General features: G+C 45.9%; 7 protein-coding genes across 7 annotated transcripts; 5 read left to right on the forward strand and 2 right to left on the reverse strand.

Moving 5' to 3' along the window:
* Nucleotides 1-72: 72 nt before the first annotated feature.
* L199_002685 (uncharacterized protein) lies at nucleotides 73-707 on the forward strand (the record flags this gene model as incomplete). The annotated part of the gene is made up of 2 exons (XM_064888424.1): nucleotides 73-191; nucleotides 257-707. The coding sequence occupies 2 exons, from the start codon at nucleotides 73-75 to the stop codon at nucleotides 705-707; spliced, it is 570 nt and encodes a 189-aa protein (XP_064744496.1).
* Nucleotides 708-1,195: 488 nt separating this feature from the next.
* L199_002686 (uncharacterized protein) lies at nucleotides 1,196-2,081 on the forward strand (the record flags this gene model as incomplete). Its single annotated transcript, XM_064888425.1, has 2 exons — nucleotides 1,196-1,396; nucleotides 1,530-2,081. 2 exons carry the CDS (start codon nucleotides 1,196-1,198, stop codon nucleotides 2,079-2,081), a joined length of 753 nt encoding a protein of 250 aa, XP_064744497.1.
* Nucleotides 2,082-2,699: 618 nt separating this feature from the next.
* On the reverse strand, nucleotides 2,700-3,522 carry L199_002687 (uncharacterized protein; the record flags this gene model as incomplete). The annotated part of the gene is made up of 4 exons (XM_064888426.1): nucleotides 2,700-2,949; nucleotides 3,011-3,191; nucleotides 3,260-3,374; nucleotides 3,442-3,522. 4 exons carry the CDS (start codon nucleotides 3,520-3,522, stop codon nucleotides 2,700-2,702), a joined length of 627 nt encoding a protein of 208 aa, XP_064744498.1.
* A 273-nt stretch (nucleotides 3,523-3,795) lies between these two features.
* Nucleotides 3,796-5,450, forward strand: L199_002688 (uncharacterized protein; the record flags this gene model as incomplete). The annotated part of the gene is made up of 11 exons (XM_064888427.1): nucleotides 3,796-3,885; nucleotides 3,950-4,120; nucleotides 4,174-4,253; nucleotides 4,315-4,396; nucleotides 4,451-4,456; nucleotides 4,517-4,540; nucleotides 4,602-4,636; nucleotides 4,698-4,869; nucleotides 4,918-5,047; nucleotides 5,106-5,307; nucleotides 5,360-5,450. The coding sequence occupies 11 exons, from the start codon at nucleotides 3,796-3,798 to the stop codon at nucleotides 5,448-5,450; spliced, it is 1,083 nt and encodes a 360-aa protein (XP_064744499.1).
* A 664-nt stretch (nucleotides 5,451-6,114) lies between these two features.
* Nucleotides 6,115-7,845, forward strand: L199_002689 (uncharacterized protein; the record flags this gene model as incomplete). Its single annotated transcript, XM_064888428.1, has 7 exons — nucleotides 6,115-6,255; nucleotides 6,319-6,475; nucleotides 6,542-6,747; nucleotides 6,812-7,084; nucleotides 7,148-7,280; nucleotides 7,356-7,648; nucleotides 7,741-7,845. The coding sequence occupies 7 exons, from the start codon at nucleotides 6,115-6,117 to the stop codon at nucleotides 7,843-7,845; spliced, it is 1,308 nt and encodes a 435-aa protein (XP_064744500.1).
* A 1,095-nt stretch (nucleotides 7,846-8,940) lies between these two features.
* Nucleotides 8,941-10,836, forward strand: L199_002690 (uncharacterized protein; the record flags this gene model as incomplete). The annotated part of the gene is made up of 5 exons (XM_064888429.1): nucleotides 8,941-9,117; nucleotides 9,180-9,263; nucleotides 9,340-9,551; nucleotides 9,614-10,713; nucleotides 10,784-10,836. 5 exons carry the CDS (start codon nucleotides 8,941-8,943, stop codon nucleotides 10,834-10,836), a joined length of 1,626 nt encoding a protein of 541 aa, XP_064744501.1.
* A 342-nt stretch (nucleotides 10,837-11,178) lies between these two features.
* On the reverse strand, nucleotides 11,179-12,790 carry L199_002691 (ATPase GET3; the record flags this gene model as incomplete). The annotated part of the gene is made up of 8 exons (XM_064888430.1): nucleotides 11,179-11,211; nucleotides 11,285-11,578; nucleotides 11,717-11,972; nucleotides 12,078-12,171; nucleotides 12,249-12,387; nucleotides 12,487-12,554; nucleotides 12,620-12,637; nucleotides 12,706-12,790. 8 exons carry the CDS (start codon nucleotides 12,788-12,790, stop codon nucleotides 11,179-11,181), a joined length of 987 nt encoding a protein of 328 aa, XP_064744502.1.
* Between the last annotated feature and the right edge of the window lie 252 nt (nucleotides 12,791-13,042).

Raw genomic sequence — 13,042 nt, forward strand, 5'->3', positions numbered from 1 at the left:
CTGTAGTCTATTCTGCATTTATATTAAAGGAAATGGCGTAGCGACTTTTGAGCTTTTTCCCTTCTTCAAAACATGTTCAATTTTAGATCCAAAGATCAGAACACACCTACCAAGAAACCCAACGCTGCCACAGAAGAAAACTTGAGTGATACAGAGACCAACAACGATAACAACATGTCAGAGAAACAACAGTGAGTCTGATGATCGATTCTCAACTGCAAGCCGTACTGGTACTGACCTGAGGGATGTTACGTAGAGAAAGAAAAGTCCAAAGACAACAGAACGGCAATAAGCCACCCAACTACGATAGTGGCGATAGTGAAAGGGAAGGTTCCGATTCTGAAGCTGAAGAAGAAAATGATGGACCTTTGGATGGATTACAGCAAGCTGGAGAAGCAGGACAGGAAGTTGCAGACACAGCCAACGAAGTAACGGACCAAGCTACCGATACCGTTCAGGGAGTTACCAAGACTGCCGATCAAGCTACCAGCGCCATCAAGGATGTCGCTCTAAATCCCCTCGGAGGTAAGAAGAGAAAACAGCTCAGTCAGACTATCGGCGAAGAGAACCTTAAGAACGTAGGTAAGAAGAACGGTAAAGATGATGATGAAGGTGGGAGTTTGAGGATTAGGATTCAGTTGGATTTGGATGTGGAAGTTCATCTTTCGGCGAGGATCAAGGGTGATATCACCATTGGATTGCTCTAGGACACAGATAGACAAGATAAACAACATTGGATCATTAGATACTTTTGTAGCGATTAGATATATACACGTACCATATACAGAACTGAAGATAGAACCCATATGCATGTTTCCATAGATTACTGCTGAAATATCGTTAGAGCTCATGTCGTTTCCCGTTTTAATTTAAGCTGCTGCCTCGATCGCATCCCTGAATTCCTGAAGTGGCGGTGTGCTTCATTTTGCGCGGTCGATGTTGTGTGCCCAGGCATTTCTCCGAGTAACATGGAACACCCCTTCGACGCACATATCCCTTGCAAGGTCAATGCGTCCTTTGTTATCAGGAGTAGCTCCGTTGGATAGACTGGAGCGATTCCTCGTAAGGGAAAATTGCAACGTCATAGCTTGGCTGTGCTGACCTCCCATCAACGGATCATCTCCAATGTTTTCTTTTGAGTGTTCTTTTTCTGACGACTAAATTCGTTCGAAATGACCATTTGCAATTCGACATAATGGTGTTAGGCATATTGAGTGCCGTCGCAGCCTGCCCAGCCATAGTAGGGACTACGGAGGCTGTGAGACATGGTCAAAAGGCTCAAGCCAAGGAGGCTCATCGTGGTCAGAAAGTCAACATGATTGCCAGATTACCTACTCCTATTCCTGGATACAGTGAGAAATTCGAAGGTTCTCTAGTCGTATTGAAGGATGACAAAGTGAGTAGTCAGTTCTACCGTGTGATAACGATCGCCACTATTTGTCGTTCTGTTTTTTGTTCGATGAGTCAGATATATCGTAAAGCAGGAACTTTTAATTGACCCAGGCACCTTTCTTCCAATCATTTTCCAGCTATACATTCAGCATGCTCAGTCGAAATTCCCACCATATTCTGTCCATCCGTTTGCAGGCTACTATCTCCCGTACCCATCAAATCAGAATAAATGGGCTGGAGCGGGGTACAAAGGCGAAGGATTGGTCAGTACGATCAATGAGCAAAATCACTTGAATTGGATATACGTCGATCGCGATACGCACGAAATCAAATATGGTGTAAAGCAAGATGCAGAGGGTAACTGTTGTGGACCATGGGACTGTACGTCAATAGATAAACGAATGACATTTGAAGGATGGGAAGGGTTCATCGCTGTTCAGGAAGATGAAAGAGAGGATATATGGGCATTATATTTCGATAGGTTCGATGACGGCTTGTCGTCAGATGGGTTAATAGGTGATTTCGAATCGACAGGTAAACAGGTGAGAATGTTGGAAGTGCAATTGATAAGGAAGGAGAGACAGAAAGATTTCGAAATGGCTCAAGAAGAGAGGGTAGAGAGGATAAGAGCGATGAAGGGAAAACAGAGGGAACAGCAAGAGCAAGGATTACAGGAAGAAGACAAATAAGGAATAGAGGATAAAGTAGAACTCAAACGGTTGATCGAAATAATCTTGGTTCAGGAACAAAACATGCTGGACGGCAACGACACCATGATGCTAAGATCGCATTTCATCTTCATGCCCCTTCGGCTTATGGATGCCACGGCCGGCTTGCCTGCCGACGATATCAACCACCCAAATCACCATTATTTCCCATCTTTCACATGGCTACAGACCACCGTGGGACCTTGGCAGAATACTGGAAAATGTAAAATACTTCGACGCCGAATGAATATATACACGTCTACTTGAGATACCAATTCGCATTCATACTCCTGGGCGATACTGCTGGACGGTTATATCTCACTAGCGACCCACAAATTTTCATTCAGCTAGAATGGGCCAATGCGTTACTGGGTGTTGTGTCAGATAGAACCAAGAATGCATGTAGGTTGAATGATCAAGTACGAAAAGCTCTATGAGAACGTTCAACCAATCAAACCTATAGATCTAAAAACTCACTCCCCCTTCCACATGTCCCATCTACTGTTTGCTCTTGAGCTTTTGTTGTTAGCCACTTGTATTGACCTTTGACCATATCATCGACCTCTGCCGGAGTCTCGGGCACTGACTTAGCCAATATGATCAGAAGATCGTGGCTGGGACAGACAGAGAAGCATTGAAGTAAAAAGTCCTGAGGGCTCTAGGATATTTAGACACCAGACCGAACGAAGTGGCTTGACCGGCACATTCGAATGCACGGAAAGTACCACCGATTCTGGAAGCTGCTTTGAGAACGTTCGAGAAAGTAGCCAAGTTCCAATATAGATAGACTTGGAAACAGAATCCAAAACAGTGCATGAGCAGTTGACCGAGGTATGCTGTTGATCGACTCCTACAACATGACACGGTTTGTGATTAACATCTACGTTTCTCTTCGGGTGATTTGCATTTACAAATCATAATCCAAGGCGACTGTATTCGGATACTTGTTCCACTCGATACCGACCCAGATGAAACTTGCGAGTTGTGGAACGAGTACCAAAGTCATACCTAGCCAGATCTTGACCTTTTGTGAGATCCTTTTGCTGTCGAGGAATCGACCGAACAGCAGAGCGGTACAGACAGCCCCGGTGGCTGTCATAGAAGAAAAACTTCCAATCAGTCACATTCGTAAGATTCACTTTTGGAGGTATCGAACTTACGACCTAAGAAGGCAGCTAGAGCACGAGCTCTGACCGAGAAGTGGGTGGCCAAGAAGGTACTGTACGTTCCCAAGAAGAAGAATGAATAGAAGGAAGGTACAGCCATGATCCAAGTCTGGGAGATAACGCCAATCAGTGTTAGCGACAGCGTGCGATCGTGGCCCCATAGTGGTAAAACTCACTCTTGGAAAATTAAGCTTGACGTTTGAAGCGTTCCTGCCGAGAATAGCGGAATCGCTCAAATCCGACAAATCTGACGACATCGATGCTAATTTCTCTATTGATGAAATGGCCGATATTCAGTCAATAAAGGTCCGTTGTCGTTGATACTTCAGAGTACCATCTGCCAATTGTTCGGGGTTGGCAAGATTGGTGTTCCAATGGATGAGGAAGCAAGTGGGCGTCAAACTCCGGTACTGCCTGTGGAAGGGGATCCACATCAGGATCATCTTAGCACACGAAAAAGTTAAATTGGTACAAGTTGCAATTGTATCTTTCTTTCGTTCCGATCATCACCTTGCGATACTTGACTCACCATGCCATCGCAAATTAAGACTGAAACCACAGCCAACGCCCATCAAGCGACCAGCAACATCGGTCGACTTGACTTGCGAGGTGGAGACGATGTCAGTACTGCTCGGCTGGGGACGATGAATGATGTACTTGAAGCTGATATGGACGAATTACTAGGGACCAAGATATCCTCAATATCTTCCTTCAGTAGGACATGCTACTTTCCCAGACTGGGAAGAAATCAACTATGTCGACCCTGGTACAAGAGGTACATCTGATAAGAAGCATCTCTTTCTACCCGGCTCGAAACATAAGGCTATCACGCCCAGAATCGGTGAAGAAATCAGGGTAAGTCTACAGAGATTTGTGGACGTTGCTCAGCTGACCTCTCGGCTCAAAAGGGTGTTCAACTCTCTCAATTGACCAAAGAGGGCTTGGATGATCTCGCTTTGCTGGCTGCTGAGAGAGGTGTAGTCATCTTGTGAGTTGTTCACAATTCCGTAGTACGGATTTGGGAGATGCTGATGTGAACACGCTCCCAGCCGTGATCAAGATTTTAAGGATATCGGCGTGGAGAAACAACTGGAGACTGCCAGGCATTTCGGTAGACTTCACATCCATCCTGTAAGTGAAGACGACCGTAAACCGTGAAGAATACTTTAGCTGATCTCATATTAGACCATGGTACGTGTATGCTAGTAGCTCATGCTTGGATGATTACGATATGCTGATGAACTTTCACAGCCTTACCCAAAAGGTATCCCAGAGGTGGGTCCGATTCGTATCTGCATATATCTGGTTAAATGCACCTGGCTAACTTGACCTCCAGATGCACGTCGTATACAAAGATCCGGCAGCTGCCAAGTACGTTTAAGTCGCGTGAACTGGCAATCGTAACTGGATTTGGTGGCTGACACACCCCCAGTCGGTTCAGCGCTATCAAGCCATCGGACTTGCAGTCTGTCAGCTCTGTCGTCTGGCACTCTGACCACACAGCAGAACAGCAGCCACCTGGATACACTTTCTTCGTTGCCCTTGAAGTGCCAGAGACTGGTGGTGATACTCTCTTTGTCTCAGCCACTGAGGCATACAAACAGGTAGGTAGCGGAGCCATCGAGAACGGCTAATTGACCAGCCTACTGTAGCTATCTGATGGATACAAACAAACACTTGAGGGTCTAAAGATCGTTCATGATAACACAAGCATGATCGAGTACGCCAAATCCAAGGGATTGCCCGCGAGGTTCAGCCCTCAGAAGAGATCTCACCCTCTTAGTGAGTTGCATATCAGCGATGTAGAACGGACTAGAACAAAGTTCATTTGCTATTATAGTCCGAACGCATCCTGCCACAGGTGAAAAGATCCTTTGGGCGATCGGTGCCGGTGAAGGAAACGGTATGCCAAGGTACATCGAAGGATTCAAAAAAGAAGAATCCGACTCTACACTTCGATTGTTGAATGATGTATTGCAACGAAGTGGTGACATCCAGATGAGAGCCACTTACGAACCTGGCACAGTTGTCATCTGGGACAAGTGAGTGGTTTGATGACTACTCGGTAGGAATGCCACTGACATGAATCTTCAGCCGAGCTGTTGGACACACCCCTGTACATGATCACAAGGGCGAAAGACGTCACTTTGTTAGAATCTCTGCCATGGCTGAGACTCCTTACTAGATATATTGTCGCCGTTAGATGCTCTTTGCAATGTATGTCTACTTGCTGGTGGCCACTCGTGAAGTACACAGTCTATGCAGTCCATCATCGATCAATGTCTTTGGTCTTCTTCTCCCTTATGGGAGCTCCTTCGAGGTGTGGAAAATATCGCCACGCACAGAAAAAAGCCGGCTTGGTAATGCAGGAAGAGGAGGACATTCGGCGTCGAGAGTGTACCAAGAGCCGAGGCGTCGTCCCAGCTCAAACGCCCAAAGCGTCCCTTGGCAAGCACGTCTTCGCCGTGGAGATGTATTTCGGCTCATGTCTGTGGCAATTGTCATTTCGGAATACCGCCGAAAATGATTACTTTGAATGGCGCAATCTTGTCGATCGATTGCGAGATTTCTTCGAGACCCTGAATCAAGATAACCTCAACTTGATGTTCACAACTCAATTGCACATATGACTGGGGAGTGCAATACAAATTAGCTTGACAGCTCAATAGATCGCTTGTGCGTGCTCTTTATCCGAAGAGATACGATCCGAGCCGAACAACGGCTCCAAATAGACCTGTGTGATTACTAAAGAGATGGATGATTTTTTCGATAATTTTCTGAAATTCCTTCCATATACCTAACTGGTTCGCCCTCGAGCATAGCTAAAACATCACTACCACGAAACCAGGATGTCAATTGATAAGAAACTCAAGGTAGCCATCGTAGGTGCTGGGCCAGGAGGTCTGGCCGCTATAATCCACTTTCTTCGAGTGCAGAATGTCGACTTGAGCGTCTTCGAGGCCGCGTGGGAGTTGAGAGAGATAGGAGCTGTAAGTTGTTCTGCTGAAGATGTGCTCGAGTCTTTGAAAGTGGACTGACATCGTTGTTCCTAGGGTATCGGTATCAACCAAAATACTTGGAGACACTTGCAATTGATGGGGGTGGCAGAGAAGATTGAACAGTTTACAAACCGAGGGGATGGAACGAAAATCGATGTCGAAAATAGAAATGGTACGAGCGGGAAACTGATAAGCAGAAGATACCAAAGTAGTGCGTACAACCAGACTTTTTCGTATGCAGAATTTAAGTAAAATGACTGACTTTTTGGCCTCATAGCCGATCCAAATACACCTGCCAAATCTCGAATTGAACGGTACAAGTTACAGAACGCACTTTTATCCGCCGTTCCAAAAGGGCTTATTCAGCTCAATAAACGATTAGCAGACATCAAGGAGCGAGAGGATGGAGTGGTATTGATCTTCAAAGATGGAACAAGTGAAGGTCCCTTTGACCTTGTTATTGGCGCTGATGGAATCCGATCAGTAAGTGACAATGTATCATTACATACTCCCAAAGACAAGCTGACCAAAGTGATCATTCGGATAGGTGACTAGAAGCTATGCCTTCCCAGATCACAAGCTAAGTTACACCGGAAAGACTGCTTATAGAATTATAATACCTGGAGAAGAGGTCGCGCATATACCAGGTATCCCACAAGGTGGGTGCTTTTGGCATACTAAAGAAACGCATATCTACACCAATCCACTGGACAACGGTCTATTCGAAATTGCCACAAGGGCTGTGATACCTGATGAGAATGGGACGAAGGTCAGTTGGGGGACTGAAGTCCCAAGGGAAGAGGTGATTGGACATTACACGGTAAGTTAAACTACCCTCACGAAAAGTCTGAAACTGAGCCCGACTATTTCTTGACCGTTATAGGGATACTGCGAGACCATTAGGAAAATACTGGACGTACCTAAGAAATGGCTGGAATTCGCTATCTTCGGTGGTCCAAGATTGGAATCAGTCATCCATGGTGGTAGAATTGCATTGCTAGGTGATGCATCACACCGTGAGCTGTCTTCGATTCATCGATTTTCGAGACGATGTTATAGCTGACCGGTCTGCCTGGGTATGTTATTCATAGCGTTATCGGGTGCTTTCGGTGCTGGAGCTTGTTTCGCATTCGAAGATGCATACGTCTTATCGAACGCGGTCGATCAAGCTTTGAAAAATGGAACATCTATCGCAAATGCTTTGAAAGAATACGATGAATTCAGGGCTCCACATTATAAAGCCTTGTATCAAGTTTTAGATGGTTATGCAAGAACTGCTGAAGAAGTCAAGGGCTTGAATGCTGAGTTGAGCGATGATGAATTCGTCGAGGAAATCGTCCAAAAAGGTCTAGCGGGTAACACTCGATGGATCTACGAGTACGATGTACGTCCAATGACCATCTTGGTCTGCTTCTTCAAAAAACCTGGAAAGACATCGTGACTGACATACTGACATGTTCCTCTACTGGCTGATAGGTAACCAAAGTCTGGCAAGAAAAATTAGATTCTGCCTTGAAAGGAAAGGACGGCTTAGACACTTCGCTAGCACCGGGTGTGGCAGCAATCGCTATCACTGCCTAGATTTCATTCTCCTCCTTTTGGGTCTCTATGCATTGTATCCACTTCGTACCCGTCTTTGAGTGCAACCAAATTTTGGTCAGGTGCATGCTCAGCGGTTGTTGCCCATGTATGTGATGCACAATGGGTCATTGCTATCCTTCATTCAGCTTTGCGGTCTTACGAAGATGATGAATTCCGTGAAGGTCCTTCGATGCCCCAAACTCTGGACTGATCATTTGACCGATCCACGTGCTTCTGCTCTGTGAGCCGCCAAACCAACCCCTTGCCTGTGAACATCCACGTTTGCCTGATAGTGTCGCACCACCATGACGTTGACGGCGGTCCTTCTGAAAAATCCCTAGGGGTTATTGCGGCTTCTACTCGGCTTAGAACTATCAAGGTTATCAATGCGAGTACCCTCAAAAGAATAACAGAATTGACGAATTGCATCCAAAGATCCACTTCCAAATTGTTCATCCATGAAACCGTTGTTTGCCGTGCGTGCACGTATATACGCAGAGTGGAACTCCTTAAAATGCCGTGAATTGCCTTGCCCAATGGATACGACACACAAGTCATATGACCTACAACAACCGTTAGTCTCTCGTGAATTTCCCGTGATACGTCCACCGTTCCAGGCAGAGGGGCAAGGATCGACACGGGTCCCCTCCTGGAAGAATAACCGATTAAGGATTGATCCCGTGGGGCCTTTTTTCTATATTTGGCAAGTTGCTCTCTCTTGGCGTTTACCTGTCTTTAAGGAACGGATTGAATAGAAAGATGACTAAGTTTGGAACAAAGACCCACGAGTCAGATCCGCTGATCCACTTGGCATTCGCCCTCTCTGACTCTGCCTCTGACTCTGCCTCTGACTCTGCCTCTGTATTATCTTCACACGCGTCGACTTGTGTTGGAGTGGTCGGCTAACGATCTGTCCTTTCCATCCGATACTTACCAAAAACGAATATCCATCCGGACACTCATCCGGATCAAAGATCCAGGTCGATCCACTGGAAATATCTATATAATGTAGATCTGCAGACCCCCTAGGCCTCACTCGTCCGATTCCATGGTCTTCCCAGATACTATTGATTTTCCACTTGCAAGTAGAACATCATGTCCTACAACAACAATAATTTTCCAATTGAAGACAAGGCTGAAATAAGTCATATCGAAGCCGGAGATGAACACCTCAAACACGAAACTCACCACCATACGACCAATGAGATCAAACATGGTGATAATGCTCTGAAGTACGTTGGTGAAGAGCGAGTGGAGCTCACGGAGGAAGATGTAAGTCATCTTCGCATTTGAGAGATATTCGCATTGGTCATTGACAAAGGACACGTGAGTAGAATGTCCGAATCAGGAGAAAGACAGATAAGAGGATTTTGTCGATCCTCATGTGGGTGTACTTCCTGCAAATCTTCGATAAGACCGTGAGTCTACTTCTACCTCTTTACTGTTTCGACTGATTCTACGAAGAAAGAATGCTGATTTTGGGGTTCAATTCAGCTTCTCGGTTATGCGAATAACTTGGGAATGTCTACCACCGTGGGTTTACACGGTAACCAATATTCTTTGCTATCCATGATCAACGCGATCGTTCAATTGGGGTGGCAACCATTCAGCTCCTATCTTCTTGTCCGAGTCCCTGCCAGACACTTGATGACAGGGATGGTATTCTGTTGGGGAGTATCTCAAGCCTGTATGGCCGCTTCTTCAACGTGAGTCTATTGGCCTTCAGTTTCCAGTTGATCATTCACGGCTGACCGTAGTTCCTTTTCAGCTTCGGTGGTCTTTTGGCTTGTCGAGCATTACTCGGTCTATTCGAAGCTGGCTGTCTCCCCTTGTTCTCTCTCCTTACTGTACAATGGTATCGACGATCCGAGCAGCCCATTAGAGTAGCCGCGTGGTACTCAACCAACGGAATGGCCACCATCGTCGCTGCTCTCATCTCCTTCGGATTGGGACACGTCAAATCACCCCACATCCACAATTGGCAACTGATTTTCATCATCTCGGGTATCATCACCGTTCTCACCGCACCCGTTATCTGGTACATGATCGATTCAGATGTGGCCTCGGCAAGGTTCTTTGATGAGGATGAAAAAGCCAAAGCGATCGAGAGACTCAGGGCGAACAATACCGGAACCGGTAGCAACGAATTCAAGTGGAAACAAATTCTTGAGCTCTTCATCGATCCAAAAACGTACCTCTGGCTGGCTTTGACCCTCTGCAACAACGTCGGTGCTGCTGTCACTACCTACTTTGGCCCTACCTTGATAGGCTCCTTCGGCTTCAGCAAGAATATCAGTTCTCTTCTCAACATGCCGTTTGGTTTCCTACAGATTCTCGCCATCATGGTCGGATGTTACGCCGCTACCAAGTTCAGGTTGAAGTCAGCTATGTTGGGAGTGTTCATCGGGATCGTAATCGTCGGTCTTGCCTTGCTCTACAGTGAAAACACTCGAGGACACCTCAGAATCGCGGTAGCGTTGGTCGGTTACTATCTATTGGCGTTCCTATTCGGTTGTAACCCAATGGTTGTCGCTTGGATTGCAGGAAACACTGCTGGTCAAACCAAGAAGGCTGCTGTGATGTCCATCTTCAACGCCGCTTCAGCTGTAGGTAACATCGTTGGTCCAGCCATTTTCACCGACAAGGATAAACCTCACTATATCCCTGGATTGAAGACTACATTGGGTATCTTCTGCGCGATGTTGGCTTGTGTCGGTCTCCAAGTTGTCCTATTGTTCTTCTTCAACAAGCAAAGGCAGAACCAGAGAGTAGCCAACGGTAAACCGAGGTACATCAAGGATACTTCGATGGAAGTCAAGTACCAAGCTTATGGATCAGAGGAACACAGTGATGCTCTTGGTCAGAATGGTAAGTATCCCCATTTTAGCTCAACCATATGATCTGTTTAGACTGACGGTGGTACTCTTCATCCTATCAGCTTTGCTCGATTTGACCGATTTCAAGAACGACGAATTCGTGTATGTTTACTAAGCTTCCGTTTTGTCAACCTGGGGGAAAGGATCAGTTGTGATGTGATATCTTGCGGGAGGCTGTCTGAGAATCAGTAATCTTTTTTGTACAACTTAAGCCGTGGAAAGAACGGAAAGGTCAATAACGGTGGAAAGGCCAAAAACAAGCGATAACTTTCGTTTGCTAGTTTTATAGGAATTTCAGGTAGTCCAATGTATCTCTCTGTGAACCAACCGCTTCTGTTACCCAGATCCAAATTTTGGTCAATCGCAAGGTGCTGTATAGATGATAGTGCATACCCTCTACAACCCCAAGTTCTGCCCCCCTCAAATACTTAATCCCACTTGGATACATTTAGCCACTCTATTGTGGAGGTACGTAAGGAGTAATAAGCATCTACAGTGATAAACATATATAGGGGTCAGCATTCGATGTCCCTACCACTATGTTGAGATATCTTTGGACATACCTTACTGAACTCCTTGATCTTGTCTGTTCCTCTGACTTCCTCAGTCAACAGCGGTAATTTCACAATGTTGAAATCCTCTCCGTATAGCTCGTAAGCTTCGTTGAGATACTTCTGCTGCATCTTATGACGGACCGTACATTGCTGGCAGTTGTCGGTAGGTTTAGGGAAGAGCAATTGATTGACAACAATATTGTGACTGTCGATCTCGTACGAGGTAAGTTCCTGGATGAGTCGCTCGGTCTCGTATAGCGAGAGGAATTCGGAGATACAGACACAGACGAAAGTGGTCTTATCCTATATAGAGAGCAAGAATCATTAATAAACGCGCTGGGGGTGGAAGTTAAGCCGTTTGCAACGAAATGGGGGGAACAGATGGGGAAAGGTCGTGTCCAAGGTACATGAGAGTGGTGGTCAGATGAAGCCGACACTCACTGGGTCCTTGAATTGAGAGTTTACCTCAGAGATGACCTCCCTCATACCCTCCAACTTAGCAAACATATCTTCTTGTGGTCCTCCACCTCCGAACATGGATTGCATCTGGTTGAGCATCGGGCCAAACCGACCACTGAGTGAACTCAATTTACCCAAGGCTTTCTCGAGGACGGAGGGGAAAGAAAGGAACCTGAGTGTGTGACCTGTTGGAGCGGTGTCAAAGACTATTACTGAGAATTCCATCGATTTGACGTGTCTAAAAGAAAGTCAACCTTGGTATTTCAGCTATCTCACTCGAAGATGTCGTGCAAAAGACAGAATTAGGTAGAGTAGTTGGGATATTGGAGATTCACCAACTCACTTCATGATCTCAGCGAAACCCATAGCTTCATCTACACCTGGGATAGCAAAAGCAAGATCCTGCATCATTCCACCCATTCCACCGCTTTGGTCGGCTGGATTACAAAGAACATAATTCTGTCAGGTTTTTGCCCTCGATGATCAATCTTGTAGTAGACGAGATGACACATACAATTCTCTATCATCTCTTGCAAGCTCCCATTAGGATCGATCTCCATCGCGAACAGGTTATCAAACCCATTCACCTTGGTTGCGTCTTTGCTGAATTTTTGGGAGAAAGCGTCGGACAAGTTGTGAGCTGGATCGGTGGACTATGTAGTTCATGTAGAGCAGTCAGCATTCATTGATCATCTTATAAACGTGAAACACGTCGTCAATGAGATGACAGACAGCGGAAAAGAGTAGCTCACGATGAGAAGCACAGAGTCTCGACAGGCTGCTAGCTGTACAGCAAGTGAACATGAGGTGGTTGTTTTACCTGTCGCGTGTCATTCGATTAATTATGTGTATCTCCTTGATGATGTTGACCGAATTGTCACTTACCAACACCGCCTTTACCACCTATGAAATCAAATTGAACGAAGTCAGATCAGCCATGTTCGTTCAACTTGCTCTCGAGCTCAACTCACCACAGAAGATCCATTTCAAGCTCTTCTGATCTAAAATGTTCTGGAGTGTTGGGGGCAGGAGATCGCCTTCTACTACTGCTGCCATGATGCTCAGATGTGTTATTGTGTCACTCGTGGTTCAGTATGACGAGAGGATGAAGAGAGTGACATGAACGGTCTATGAGGAAAGTGCTGGCAACAATTAGCAAAGCAAACATCACCTCCACATCATCAACCCACATACAGCTCCACTTTCTTTGCGTCTATACACCCCCACACCTGTCGGACGTTGACGATTCTTGCTTAGATCATATGCATAGTGACAGCGACCATGACAGAGCAGATGGTCCAGATAGAC

Source organism: Kwoniella botswanensis, chromosome 1 (genome assembly GCF_036426115.1).
Source record: "Kwoniella botswanensis chromosome 1, complete sequence".
NCBI classification, from domain to species: domain Eukaryota; kingdom Fungi; phylum Basidiomycota; class Tremellomycetes; order Tremellales; family Cryptococcaceae; genus Kwoniella; species Kwoniella botswanensis.